General features: G+C 35.9%; 2 protein-coding genes across 3 annotated transcripts; both read right to left on the reverse strand.

Moving 5' to 3' along the window:
- Positions 1 to 319: 319 nt before the first annotated feature.
- On the reverse strand, positions 320 to 3543 carry LOC110768278 (uncharacterized). The gene is made up of 5 exons (XM_021971981.2): positions 3101 to 3543; positions 2505 to 2600; positions 2371 to 2419; positions 1762 to 1893; positions 320 to 622 (listed from the first exon to the last, which is right to left on the reverse strand). The coding sequence occupies exons 1-4, from the start codon at positions 3470 to 3472 to the stop codon at positions 1805 to 1807; spliced, it is 606 nt and encodes a 201-aa protein (XP_021827673.1). The 5' UTR covers positions 3473 to 3543; the 3' UTR covers positions 320 to 622; positions 1762 to 1804.
- A 2355-nt stretch (positions 3544 to 5898) lies between these two features.
- On the reverse strand, positions 5899 to 13631 carry LOC110768269 (putative polyamine transporter At1g31830). Of its 2 annotated transcripts, none has more exons than XM_021971970.2 (2): positions 13275 to 13631; positions 5899 to 7599 (listed from the first exon to the last, which is right to left on the reverse strand). In XM_021971970.2, the coding sequence occupies exons 1-2, from the start codon at positions 13401 to 13403 to the stop codon at positions 6142 to 6144; spliced, it is 1587 nt and encodes a 528-aa protein (XP_021827662.1). In that variant the 5' UTR covers positions 13404 to 13631; the 3' UTR covers positions 5899 to 6141. The 2 variants fall into 2 exon arrangements, with proteins under 2 accessions (XP_021827662.1, XP_021827663.1); XM_021971971.2 differs by lacking the exon at positions 13275 to 13631 and adding an exon at positions 8078 to 8269.
- Positions 13632 to 14205: the final 574 nt, after the last annotated feature.

Genomic DNA, 14205 nt, shown 5'->3' on the forward strand with positions numbered 1-14205 from the left:
GGACAGGGTAATATAGTGTTTACTCAGTCATTTCATGCCTCATTGTTGCAAAAGCACTGTATGTCGAGGTTGCATTTGGCAACTATTTTTTTCTGGAATGCTCAAGTGAGTGGTACTGTCCTTGCTGAACTCAAAAGTTGTAGATTAGACAGTCGTTCTACATTAAAATAGGAAAATTATCTGGCTGCATTCCATGAGAAACCATGGGATTCTTGATGAAACTGAATAGTTGGGTGTTGATTTTGGCAATTAATATCTTAAATTTTAAGGTACTAGATCAATGGAATTTACATATAATATCCGAAAAGTAATTTCCATAGAGTTCAAATACCTATCCAGTTCTGATATCATTAAGGAAGTTAAGCGCGGGTACAATTATACATATATATTCATCGTGCAAAAGCATAGTACGGGTCCAAATATGTACTGTAACAGTCGGCCAGAGCAATGAATTTTTGTTTCATCACATAACAAATGCTATGAAATTCAGATGCTGCTTAGTATTGAAACCGCAAGATGGTAAAGAGTATTATGTTTCTAAATCCCTGTCATCGTATCAGTCTGAAGTAGAAGATCGGAGATCCTCGGGAATCCATACTGCTACCTTCTCCACTATTCATCCCTGAAAACATAACCCAACAGATAATGTAAAAGCCTCAGTGTACGGAACTAGGAGGGCTTGTCATGAAGGTATTACTCAAAAATATGACATCTGCGACTAAATAAAACCAAAATAAATGGGAATGTGAACCAAAAATCTGAAACTGTAACCATATGTCTAGACAAAGAATACAAATAGAAAATAGGACAGTCCAATTGCATATCTATGACTTCTGGCGAGATGATGAGCTGAGTACCATAATTCATATATATGTTTTTGCAGTTTATAATTCATATATGTATTGCATGCAATGCAGTTCTAGTAAGGGTCTTAACTGGCACAGTCGAGATGGTATCAAGGCTGAGGGTTAATTGTCATACTTCTTACCCAAACGTAGTTGGACATATATAAGATTGTCATACTTATACAAATTTGGTTGGGGTTATACAAGTAAAGTATTCTGCTTAATAGCATTTACTAGTACCAGAACAAGAAATTTGCACGAACGAAGGTACAGAAATACTTATTGGCAATGGGTACGTATAACAGTTAGGACAGATGCTACTAAAAAGGCCAATTATCGCATGTTTTTAGAGGCCATGCTTGACCCATCCAACCCCTTAAACTCGCAATTTATACAAGAATATAGTGAAATCTTAACCTCTGAAGACAATTGGATCCATCAATGTTCCTCCAAAATGGAACAATCATGAGCATTCCAACTCCTTTAGATACAGTAAAAGGACATGTCTCGAAAAAGAAAGTAACCTAGCAAAGTACAACTGTCCTGTGTACCATTGTTCTAGCGATGGCAATTTCATGAAAGCATGGGAATCTGCCAACAAAACATTAACATGTCACCTGGTTCTATAGTTTTCTTTCTTTGTATTCATCTTACAAATGATTTTGAAATTGTATCCAGGTTATCTATCTCCAATATTTTAATCATAATACTCTACGACTAATGAACTACCTTTGCTCTTCTTTCTTTCTTTCTTTCTTTTTTTTTTCATTTTCAAATTTAGTGCAGGTTGTAATGAATGTGAACTTATGTATAGCATATGAAATAATGTGAGACAGAGTAACCAGAGATGCTTAACAACCCAGACTACTGAATAATCCCACCACTAGTAAACGGTATTAAACAGTTAAGCACTCACCTAAAATTTCCGGTGGATATCATATGGCATGAACAATTGATGGCTAATTTGTTGAAATCCCGTAGCGGCTCCGAAGAGCATCAATTGCTTTCTCAAAGGACTGTGAAAACTCAGTGACGGATGTTTTGCAAGCTGAAAATATGAATCAGACGTAGAATGAATCAGAAGTAGTTTATAAATTGGTACTCAGAATGAATCAGACGTGATTTATAAATTGTTGAACAAAATTAGATTGTTGCATACTGCTATTACTTACAAGTCAGTTTAATGATACATAGGAGACAATTTTTTATTTGCCAATCTTTTTATTGGTTTTTTTAATCTTTTTTCTCTTCTCCACAGTAATACATTATATATGACAATGTGAAACTGAACAGGTCAAAAAGCTATCCGAGCTGACATGGGAATAGAACCGATTTCCACATATGGGACACAATTATCACTTGTCAAAGCCTCAATAGGGACTCCATCTCGAGTGTTTTAACGACATGGCATGTTAATTAATAAAGATATTGAGTCCAGACTCCAGTATAGCATTAGTACCAACACATGACCTATACGAAATCTTATACTTCAAGCAGGTCAGATAGATTTAAACTGAAAACATACCACGAGAAGCAGTGGTCTGTGCATCTGCCATGAACTCTGCATATGAAGCCTGAGAAAGAAGTAGTAGGTTGTCACACTCAATGAATTAGCACTAAGGACATAGAATTAGAAGGAAGGATATAAACAAAGGATACCATCATTGCTTCCCGACTTTCGGTAATCCTTTGGGTCATCTTCTTGTATTCCTTGTCTGTCTCATCCAGCACTTGCTGACATGCTTGACTTTGAATCTAATAACACAGAAAGCCAAATAAATTGGCGAAAAAATCCCTGCTCTAAATTCTAATGCTCCTCTTCCCTCTACTAGCACTACTACTAAACTCACATCAGACCAAACCTTGAAATTGCATTGAGAATTTCTTGTCATCAACATATGGAATTGATATGAAATTGAGATTAAATCACCCTAAACTTGCCATTATTTGGCGAAAATTCAATTTTCTGTTATCTTTCTTTCTTGTAACCACGTATAATCAGGAAGCCATTATATTACATTTGTTATACCAAACCCTGTAACAGAAATGAGATTTAACTGCTTTAAAATGATTATCAAAGCAAGACTAAATGAACATAAAATTGTTATTATTTGGCGAAAATTTAATTTAAATTCTGTGTCTTTGATATTTTTCTCAGTAACCAAACAAACAACAGTTCATCAATCAAGAAACTCAATCATGCAAATAAGTATCAAATAAGTACAACAGGATATCAATTCCAGAGAGAGAGAGACCTTGAACCGCTTGTGGAGGCGAGAATTAGAGGAATCGAAATCCTTGAGGATCTCAGAGTGAGAGCGATCGATGTGAAGCTTGAGATCGCGGAGGCGAGAGGAGGCTAGGTGCTTGAGATCAGGAACCGAAGCCAAACTATTGGTTTGAGGCGATTCCATGAGCGCGGCCACAGAGGCTGAAGGTCCTCCAATGACTGCTCCGACAGTGACAGTCGTCCTCTTGCGCTTGCTGCTGTTATTGAAAGTCGCCGATTTGGGAGTAGTTTGCTTTTCAGGAGAAGAAGCTACTGGCAAAGACGGCAATGGAGATTCCAGAAACTTCACAGCTGAAGACCTCCGACTCCGACTTCCACTTCCACCGCCTCTTTTCATTGCTCAGTCTCTCGAGTATCTTCTTCTCCTTCAGTCTTTTAATTTCTAATTTTCTAGGAGCATAGACTTGGCGCCTTGGCAGGTGGCTATATATGGGCTTTTATTTCGCACATTTTGGGCTTAATGACAAAAACTTATCCCCGGCTCTCAAAAGATTTTACTAACCTCTTTTTTATTTTTCCCTTACGATGACGAGGCTCGTTTGGTGTCTAGGGGGTGTATTCAATTGGGATTTTAAAAGACAATTTTGGGATAAATAAGTCTTGTGGTATTCAATTAAGACTTTTAAGTAATCTAAAAAGTCTTGTGATATTCCATTAAGACTATTAGGATTTTTTAAAGAGGGTTACCAAATCTGGTGGTATTCAATCAAGACTTTAAACAAGTAACAAAAAGTCTTATGGTATTCAAAGACTTGCTAATTTTGAAGGATTTTTTTAAAATGCAGAATGTGTGAGATTTTTTAGTGAGAGATATAAATACCAAACCCTATCTCAAATCCCACCTTAACCCATCAGATTTTCACGTGGGACTTTTTTTATTCATTCCTTCCTCACCTTGACCTCCACCAAGCAGTTGTGCACTGGCCTGACGACTCGACCACCAATACCTAGAGCTACTTGCTGTTGGGTGTAAGCAACGACCTTCCTTCAATTCCCCATCTCCCTCTCTGTTGCATAATAAAATCTTGTGAATTCTCCATCACCTTCAACCCCCCAATTCACCAATAGAAATCTCAACTTTGTTCTTTGATTTTTCTGTGGTGGGGCAGTGGGGCGGTGGGCTGACAAGAAAGAAGACATGGAGGGGCACATAGAAAGTTTTTCTGTTTGTTTTCCTCTGATTCTAATTCACCAATAAAAATCTCAACCTTATTCGATGACAGCTTTTACGACCAGATACTGATTTATCAATATAATTATATCTGCTTCATTAACTAGCTAGGGCAGGATACCGGTGCAATGGAATAGGATGGCATGGTATTAATGTTTCTTCCATCTCTTTCGTTATCTATGGTGGTTGGTTGGAAATGGCTTTCTACAATTGCACAACCACTTGATCAATATACATGTCAAATCTAATCTAATCAAAAACCTTGAAATGCAGGATGATTTTTTTAGATTGTCAATAACAGTTGTTAAAACTAAAACAAAAATGCATAATTTGGGTTTTGAAAATTCTCCTAAAGCTAGCAGATTGGTGCTGGTGCAGAACTAATTGCACCATTAATGAGCTCTGCTGCCAATGTGTATATTGGAAGATCTTTGGTAAGTTTTAAGGTACATCCAGTGAGTTACAGACTGCCTATAGGGTGTTTGATGAAATGCCTGTGAGAAATGTGGTGTCGTGTACATCCATTATTTCAGGGTTTGCACAAGAGTGGCAGGTTGATGTGTGTGTGCAGTTTTTCAGTGAGATAAGGCATTCTTCAAAACCCAGTGATTTTACGTATGCAAGTATTATGAGTGCTTGCACAGGCAGTGGAGCTCTTGGGCATGGCAGAAGTGCTCTTTGCCAGCAATTAGTGATAGGGTTGTCATCTCAATAAACAAGTCACTACCCACAGTCACAAACTAATAAGCCATAAAAGTTGAAGTCAACTAAAGAAATCTTTAAGAGCACTTTAAAAGTATTGCTTAGTTGTTTCATAATCAAGAATGCCCTTCATAAATTTAAGCAAATTGGACCCTGAAAAGGCACCAGAGACAAAACCTAGTTAATGAAAGAACTACAACTAGGTAATGTATCTTGGAAGGCAAAGATAATTTATCTTGGGGATGTCAAAGATGCGCAGTACATATTCAAAGTGTGGTTCTACCCATGTGCAATTGGCAAACATGTATGTTAGCGTGGGATGCTGGGACGGGGCAGTAAGAGTTCAGAAGTTGATGAAATAATATTATTTCCTATTTTTGTATTGAGAAAGACATACAAACAATGAAATAATATTAACTTTTAATTTTTATGGGTCTATTTTTCTTCGGAAAAAATCTTATGTTGAACCCAGAAAAATCCATGTGGTCCTTTCAAATCTTATAAATCCTATTATAGAAATCTTTAAATTTCTTAAGTAAAAAATCTTTATTATATAAATCCATAAATAAAATCCTATAAGTCATTATATTCTAGTTAAATCCACTAGACTTTTTTATCCCTAAATAGTCTTTTAAAATCTCAATTGAATAGATTGGATTGGATATTAAATCTAAGGTATGTTGATAGAGGAAATGAAAGTAAAGATGAATGATTTTTCCATTTTGAGGGGATTCGGAGGGATTAGTTATAAGATATTCTTATCCTACCATTTTGCGGGGATTAGATGGGATAAATTTTTTTTTTTTCATTAGTAATCCATCTTCTACCTTCAACTTGAAAAAAAAAAAAAATAATTCATTTCCTCTTTAAACATGCTTAAAGCCGCAAAATTTTCACATTAAATTGCTTGTAATAAAATTGGTATGTGGCTTTGTTCGATCTTATATTTACATATTTTGGAGGCCCTGATAGTTGTTTTTATTTTACAAACTAAACTATGATTCTTTTTTATCAGATACAAACTTCTTGATCAGATACACCAACATGAACACGAGCAAAGCTAACCTTTCTGCCTTGGGAGATGAACACAACAGTAGTGAAAGTACATTTGCCTTTCCATGTTTGAGGACTTACTAATCTACTAAGGAGTTGACACTCCCCTGATTAGCACCATGAAGATCTGGGAGGTCAGTGCTGGTCGAAAACTTGATCCACTTCTTTTTCTCCGCATGCATAAGACATGGCTGCATCACAAGGCCGATCATAATGGCTCCGCCGCTCACAACCACCACCTTGAGAGTAGAAAAAGCCAATACTGTACAAATCAGTATGGTTGGAGGAATGCACAAAAGAATGGCTCCAACTGTTCCAACAGGTATCTTGTAAGGCCGAGATGCTGCCGGGTACTTCACTCTTAAACGTATAAATGATAGGAACTCTAGAATCATTCCAAAACAGTACAAGAAGTTTTCTGCAGCTACAATCTCTTGAAAGCTCAGCCAAGATAGAAAAAGGACTCCAGAAGCTGAGAACAAAATGCCGATCACTGGGGTTCCATAGCGAGACCTTTTAGCGAAAAACTCAGGCAGCATGCCTCGTTCGGCCATCCCAAGAAGTTGGAAGGAGTCACTGCTCATTTCAGCCACAAACATCCCCATATTTGACATTGCTGCAGCCCCTTGGATCCACCATCTCAACCAAACTCCCCCAATAATTTTAGCAATATCTGAGAAGTATCCATCAGTCCACAACTCTCGGTTGAGGGGAACAGCCCCAGTACCAGTTAGAAGAGGGAACAAATACCCAACAACAACCAAAATCAAGGCACAAAACAGAGCCTTTGGTAGAGTTTTCTTTGGGTTTTCTACCTCCCCGGCAAGTGTACTTATCGAGTCCCAATAGTTCAGATTCCAAAAGAGAGTGTTCAAATACAAATTCCAGTCCACACTGTGTAGATTTACCACTAACCATCTCGAAGGCTGCAACTTGGGAATTGCCACAAGTCCCATAACCACAAAAGGAGTGAGTGAGAAAACCCCTAAAAGAACAGCAGCCCATCCCACAATGGCTAAACCCCTATAGTTCATGTAAGTGAGCACCAACGTCAAAACCAACACGGCTATGATTCTTGGAAGGCCACCACCTAAAGCCGGGATCCCCGACTTCAAATAGTCCAGAAACAGAACTGGGTACAGAGCATTATCAATAACCCCACTTAGCCATTTCATCCAGCCCTGCTGGAACCCCCAATAGGGACCCAAAGCCGACGAAACCCAAACTACATAACCGCCAGCCTCAGGGAACATGGTACCCATCTCTGCGGTAATTAAGGCCTCAGGAACACTCCAAATGAGTGGAAAGACCAAGAATCCGAGAAGGGCTAGAAGGGGGCCAGCAGCCTGGACACTATCCTCAACACCAAATGGTCCCCCAGAAACCTCATAGAAGATGAGGAAGACAAGGGGCAGAAGTGAGACCTTCTTGAAGTTATCTACCCTAGGGGAATCCACTTCACCCACTGAAACATATCGATCACCATTGCACTCTCCCATTGCAATGGAACCTTGCCTATTCTCTGTGGTCCTCAGTTTCTGCATTTAGTGCAAGTTTTCAACACAATAATATTAATTTCAATTTTTTGTTGGCATCAATCTCAAAGCAAACATAAAAATCTCTTACATGTAGAATGAAGGGGTTTTCAATTTAAACAAATTGATGAGCAGTATACATTAAACTAACAAATGGGTATTCTCAGTAACAAGGATTCACACATTAATCATTCATGCATATACAGAAAAGAGGAACTTTCAATCAAACACAGTAAACTTCACAAGTAGAGATGAGACTTCAAAAGTGCAAAGAAATTGGATGCTCGAACAAAATACAGGATTTGAGTTATTACAAAAACGACTTGAATAGCTAATGAGAGGGTGAGAAGATTATCTTTGAGTATTTACGAGTCATGGGTAGAGGATGACGAAAACCAAAAGATAAATCAATAAAATAAAATAAAAACATTGGTGAGACTGAGGAGGGAAATAGAAGATATATTATGGAAAATGGACAAACCAGGAATAGGAAAAGAAGGAAAAAATTCCAGCTGGGTTGCGGTACACAATCTCCGGCATTAACGAACAAAGAAAGCTCGAACTTTTACACCTCAGCGGCTCAGAGAGAGATGAACGATAAGTCAGCCGTGCAGGTGGGCTGGAAAAAATATGCAGATAGTAGAATATTTTCTATTTCATTTTTGCTAAGCGAATAGGAATATTTTGTTTGTTTATCAATTTATTTACGTAGTGCGTGCACCTCAAGGTTTTTTTTTTTTTTTTTTTTTTTTTGGTTCAATCTCACCTCGAGGTTTTATTAAAAAAAATGCAACATTCAAAAATTCTACCTATGATGGTTGAAAACTTGAACACATGAAGGAAAAGACGATGAATCCAATCAAAACTAGCGTTGAATATTATTACTAAAAGAAAATTGGAGCTTTGCAAAGTTGAAGCGATCTGATAGCTTAACAGATTAGTAAAGCTCTGATCTGACGATGAAGAAGAACTTGCATGTCTCGAAGTTAACATTATATTGTTATTTTCATCCAATCACGTTCCGTTGTGTGAAAAAAATTATCACGCATGACGGAAAGTGATTAATTAAAATGATAGCAAAACAGTGTTATTCGCGTGATAGACAAGTTTTTCTGGTAACGATAACCCAGAGTTGTTGTGGAACTAAATTGGTAACAATTAAAAATATATACTATTGGAGTTTGAATTTGTTGCAATTAAGAATTGTATCAAGATAAACATCAACCTTTAAAATATAACTAAAGGAAGCTATTGATGTTTTTGGCACTCACAATGGAAGTACCAAAAATTAAAATGGGACTGTTAGAATTGTAACCCACAAAGAAAACTTTAAAGAAATTTATTATGAGAGTGTTAAGGGTAGGTAGGTTAGATTAGGGTTCGTCACTGGGCCGAGATGGGGCAGGTTAGGTTTGCCCAGAATTTTTGGGTTTGGGCCAAGCTCGGGCTAGGCCTCACAAGCTTTTTTGAATTTTCAGGCCGGGCTGAGGTTTCAAATGTCAAGGTATGGGCCTACCCATTGGGCTAGGATGAGCCGGGCCTTTTTTTACTTTTTATTTTCTTTTTGTACTTTTTTTGTCTAAGTATTTTATAACTTTTTTTTTTTTTAATTACAAAGGAATAAGAGCACCACTACCACCAAGGAATTAGAGCACCACCAGCAAGGATGAGGATTTAGACAAATTGAGAAAATTACAACTTCAAATTTGAGAAAATAAAAGAATGAGAGCACCATCACCAGAGGAATGAGGATTTAGACATATTGAGAAAATTGAAGCTTGAAATTTGAGAGAACAAAACTTGACAAGTTAGAAAATTGAGTGAAGAAGTATAGCATTTAATTGGGTATTATATTTATGGGTGGGCCGTGCCAAGCATAGACGAGCTTAACCAGGCCATGGCTAGATGAGCTCAAGCGAGCCGGGCTGTGAGCCGGCCCATGATTTTCAAACTCTTGGCCCAAGCTCTATTCAATCTTAAAGAGGACCGAACTGCGTGGGCCTAAAAAATGGGTTGGGTCGGACTTTGACCCATTATTTCTTGGGCTATCCACTTCGGCCCATGACCCATAGGGCGAATGGTGATCCCTAGATGAGATGAGAACCTTTGCTTTGGGGTGTAAATACAAAGAAATTGTTTCAATGTTAATTTAGTTCTAAGTAAATAATTTTTTAAGAGAAGTTATAAATAAAATTAGACAATTTTTTGGTGGGAAAATGAAGTAGTTCTTTTATTTATCGTTTTCAAGAATTATTTTGTATACAAGCGATATTAGGAAGGGAATACCTAAGACCTGAGATGCAGGAATAAATGCTCTTACCTTTTTCAATAACTTTTTAAAGTCCAACAAAATAGAAATGAACTAATACTTGTTTTCTCTTTTCTTGTAGAAACAAAATGATACATTTTCGCTGAACAATATTTGAAAGTCAGGTCGGTCCACATTTTTCACATACCGTTTTAGGTTTTCTCACAAACATAGCTACCATTTTAGTGGCTGAATTTCAGGTTTTTGTTAACAAAAAATGAGAATAAAAAAAACTAAATAACATTAAAGAAGTGTACACGTGTCCAGGTTGTACGTGGAATCCAATCCGTCCACGTCATTAAACTTTTAAGAAGTCATTAGGCCATCTCCAACCCAAGGGATGGAATCCCAAATTATGAGTTTTGAGTCCAAAAATCTTCTCCAACCCATGTATTTTGGGGGGTGGAAATTTGAGAAATCTCAAATGTGGGGTGGAATTCCAGTCCAAGTATTGCCTAAACTGGTATTTTAAGTGGGCCCAAACTTTGCCTTTTTTTTTTCTAGCCTGGAAGCCCACGTGAAGACCAAAGTAAGATGGGCCCCACGTGAAATGTTTGCTGTCTGGCCATCAACAGCTAGGCCTCGCGTGAAATGATGGCTTGTGCAAGTTGATACCAACAACAGCTATATTTTCAAAAGTTGTGCTGTGCTATTTTATTTTTAATTTTTAATTTTTATTTATAATTCCAACAGCTTTATTTTATAATTCTCCCTTTGTTATATTTTCTCCCTTTTATTTATAATTATCGTTTATATTTATTTACTATTGTCATTTATTTTTTTTAAATTCAATGATAAACCAAATAATTCATTAAAATCACACAGCCACTTTTATAATTTATTCCAGGCATATGTATGGTGTTGTACTTGTTTTTATTTTTAAGTGAAATTCTATTATGTTTTGGAATTTTAATTTTTTTTTAGGTTAAAATGTTTAGAAAATTAAATCACAAATGTTGAAACAAAAATAATGTCAAGAAAAATTAACGAGAAAAAAAATTTAGGGGTTAATCATTCTTAAACAATTTAATAAAGTTATGAACTCAAATTATGAGTTTGCAAGGTTGGAGGAAAAAAAAAATTTGAGTCCTGTAAATACAGGAATAGTTGTATTTTCGAGGGTGGAAATTTGAGTTTAGCCCCAACATGGTTGGAGATGGCCATAAGGACAAAGAGCTAGTTGTAAAAAAACAATTTACATGTTTTCAATTACTTGGGAAATTTGGAATTCTTTATTTTTCAACATATTTTAAAGACATTTAGTTTTTTCTTTCTTTCTATTTTATAAATCTCCAAGCATTGCTGGAGTAAAACTGCTTGAATTTGGCTGGACTAGTTAAAAATTGTATCTGAAATTTGTGAAAATCTAAAACATATAAGTCAAAATTTGCCAATTGACTTTGTGTTGAATTACAATTTAACCACCTCAGAACCTAAAAGGTGTTGGTGTGCTCCTTAATTGGATTTCATTTTACTTCAGTTTGTTTATTTGTGTTTTGTTCCTGTGTTTTGTTCGTCTCGATGCTCTTTTGGTTCTGCCCATTTCATGATGAACAAGTCTTGCATTGTACAAAGGACTATTTTTACAAAGGAGGCCTTCTTTGACAAAACATGAGAGGCATTGGTGTGCTCTTTCAATGAGGTTTTCTGAGTTTCAATTTTGTTGGTGGGGTAGATTTGTTTTAGAGGAATATGTTCTGTGATTCTGATTTTGTCTGGACTCTTTTGTTAGTCTGTTGCATGTGTAGTACTCTTTCCTCACTTGGAATTTCCTGATAATGTTTTAATCAAGGCGCTATTAACATGCAGGTTCTTTTGTAATGTTCTTCGGATATTAATGGAATTGATCTTCTTCTCAAAGAAAAAGAAAACCACCTCAGCTTGAAACACTAGTCAAGTATGGAGGGAGGCAAGGACGGAACCTGGAATTTTTCAACGGGTGGACTAGCTAAAGTTATTAGTTTAAAATCTACTGATCTTTTTTTTTTTTGTATTTACAGATTATATAGTTTTTTCTAGAAATAAAAGTGTACATTAAATCATATAAACCACGCTAGTTGTAAACACAAGAAAAAATAAAATAAAATTATAGTCATATAAACCATATTAGTCGTAAACACAAGAAAAAAGAAAAAGAAAAAGAAATTATAGTCATATTATTCACGAAAGGGTGAATTTCATTTGGAAAAATACTTTTATTTTTCTAAGACAAATTAATGAAAAAGATTAAAATTGGAGAGTTAGAGCTACAGACTTTACCCTTACTATGCGTATTGGTGTTGCGACAATCTTTGCACCAAATACAAACACGGAAGACCTTTGACTATGCGTATTGGTGTTGGTAAGGTATGGAATTGTGTATTTATTTTTTTTAGGTTAAAATGTTGGGCTATATAGGTGTATTTTTTTTCTTCCCCAAACCTTCACAAGGCTACAACCCACTATGTGGTTCCGCTAGTGGAGGGAGGATTACAAGGGGTTTGTACCTCAATAGTTAAAAGCAATAACCCTTGCACCTAAGATCTTGCTTTCGAACTCCCCTACCCTATTAAAAAAAATTATGGAGAGAGGATTTAATTTTTTATACAAGCAATAATCTACTCTACATCAATTTAATCTACGAGAAGGGGAATTCAAACTTTGGGGCGAGCTCGCTGCCCTGTCCAACTCGCGTTACCCAAGTCAGCAAGATTTATTATTATGATATGAAACTGATGTGTGAAACGACCAAAACGGAAATGAGAACTATGCAAAATGATGGCACAACACAGAACCCAACAGATCATACAATACATGAAAACTAGCCACCAAATTAAAATGCATTTGGTGTTTGGTTCGCGGAAAATAGTTGAAGGGAAATAATTTCTCAAGTCTTTTTCCAAGGGATGAAAAATGGAAATTCATTTCTCATGTTTGGTAATGATGGGAAAGTAACGAGGAAGTACCACTTTTATTTCCTTGCCCATGTTTGGTTTGCGTAGGAATATAAAATAAAGTTTGTTTAATTTTCTAATTATACCCATATTAAATCAAATAAAAAAAGAATACATTTAATGTTATATTGTAATTCTAAATTGTTAATGGGGACAAAATGGTCTTGAAAAATGTGTAACCCCCAAATTTTTTAATCATGTATTAGACAACCATTTCTCATGTCTGCACTTACTAAACAAGCATATCCCACTTTGTTCCTATCCAAAAGGAACATAAAATAAATAAAATAATAATAAAAATTAAATAAAATGGTCTAGTCACTTTAACAAGGATATATGTTGTTTATAGAAGATTAGAATGACCCTATATATTTAAGAATCAAATTAATTAGTAATTACTATTAATAAATATATAGGATACTATAGATAGCTCATACCTGGTCATGAGTGGCGTCAGAGTTATGAATATCAGTGGTCTCCCCAGCACTCAGTGATGGAGGAGGAGGAGCTACTTGATCATCACCAATAAAGTTGCCACGCCGCTCTGCAGAACCATCATCCATCATGCTTTTGCACCACCAATAGAAATATGATCTCAAATATTTCAAATAACAGAATTGAAGACAACTTTTTTTTGCTGCATAATAAGAGGAGAGAAGAAGATAACAAAGACAGAGAGAGAAAGAGAAGGAGAACGAAATTCCCTTTAATGGAATATATGTAATTCCAATGCTTGCTTGCGCTCTCGTTTTCTTTTTGGTATGAAGAAGTGGGAAGTTATGTTTTTTTAATCAAACTTGTTGTTTTGCTTGCATTTGTATTTGCTCCATCGATGTCCACTTATTGGTGTCGGAATAGGACAAGGAGAAGTCACAATTATAATGCATGGGCCAAACTTGGCAGTTTTTTCCTTGATTTTTCTATTTTTTATTTCTATATAATTGAAGGAGCATTACCACCACATAACTATTAAGTATAGTTACCAAAGTTTAGTCAAGTGATATCTCTCCTTTCGGGTCTCTTATCATTGTTGAAAAAGATCTCAAGTTTATGTTTATGTTTCCACGTTGATTTAAAAATAAAATAAAAAATGTTATAGGCTTAGTTTCAATTTGTCAACTCAACAAAAAGATGAAATTTCTCAATTAGAATTTTATTGCAATTTGGCTCCTATGACTAACTTCATTAGTTTCTTCATCCAAAGGTTTGCATGTGCTTCACAAATAATCATTCAAAAAGAGTGTGTATCACTATTTCGAATGTCAATATACACTTCAAAAGGGTCACTAACAAATAGTCTAGTAATACTTCCCTTCCTGAGGTCCCAACCTTATAACTAAACTTTAATAAGGGGAGTGAATTTCACAC

The sequence above is a fragment of the Prunus avium genome, chromosome 5 (assembly GCF_965620075.1).
Source record: "Prunus avium chromosome 5, drPruAviu1.hap1.1, whole genome shotgun sequence".
In the NCBI taxonomy this organism is placed as follows: Eukaryota; Viridiplantae; Streptophyta; class Magnoliopsida; order Rosales; family Rosaceae; genus Prunus; species Prunus avium.

Coding starts and splice junctions, on each gene's coding strand:
- LOC110768278 (XM_021971981.2), bottom strand. CDS start 3,472: ATGAAAAGAGGCGGTGGAAGTGGAAGTCGGAGTCGGAGGTCTTCAGCT. Junction 2,420..2,504: donor AAAGTCGGGAAGCAATGATG/GTATCCTTTGTT, acceptor CTTCTTTCTCAG/GCTTCATATGCAGAGTTCAT. Junction 1,894..2,370: donor ACAGACCACTGCTTCTCGTG/GTATGTTTTCAG, acceptor TCATATTTTCAG/CTTGCAAAACATCCGTCACT.
- LOC110768269 (XM_021971970.2), bottom strand. CDS start 13,403: ATGATGGATGATGGTTCTGCAGAGCGGCGTGGCAACTTTATTGGTGAT. Junction 7,600..13,274: donor CTGACGCCACTCATGACCAG/GTATGAGCTATC, acceptor CACTAAATGCAG/AAACTGAGGACCACAGAGAA.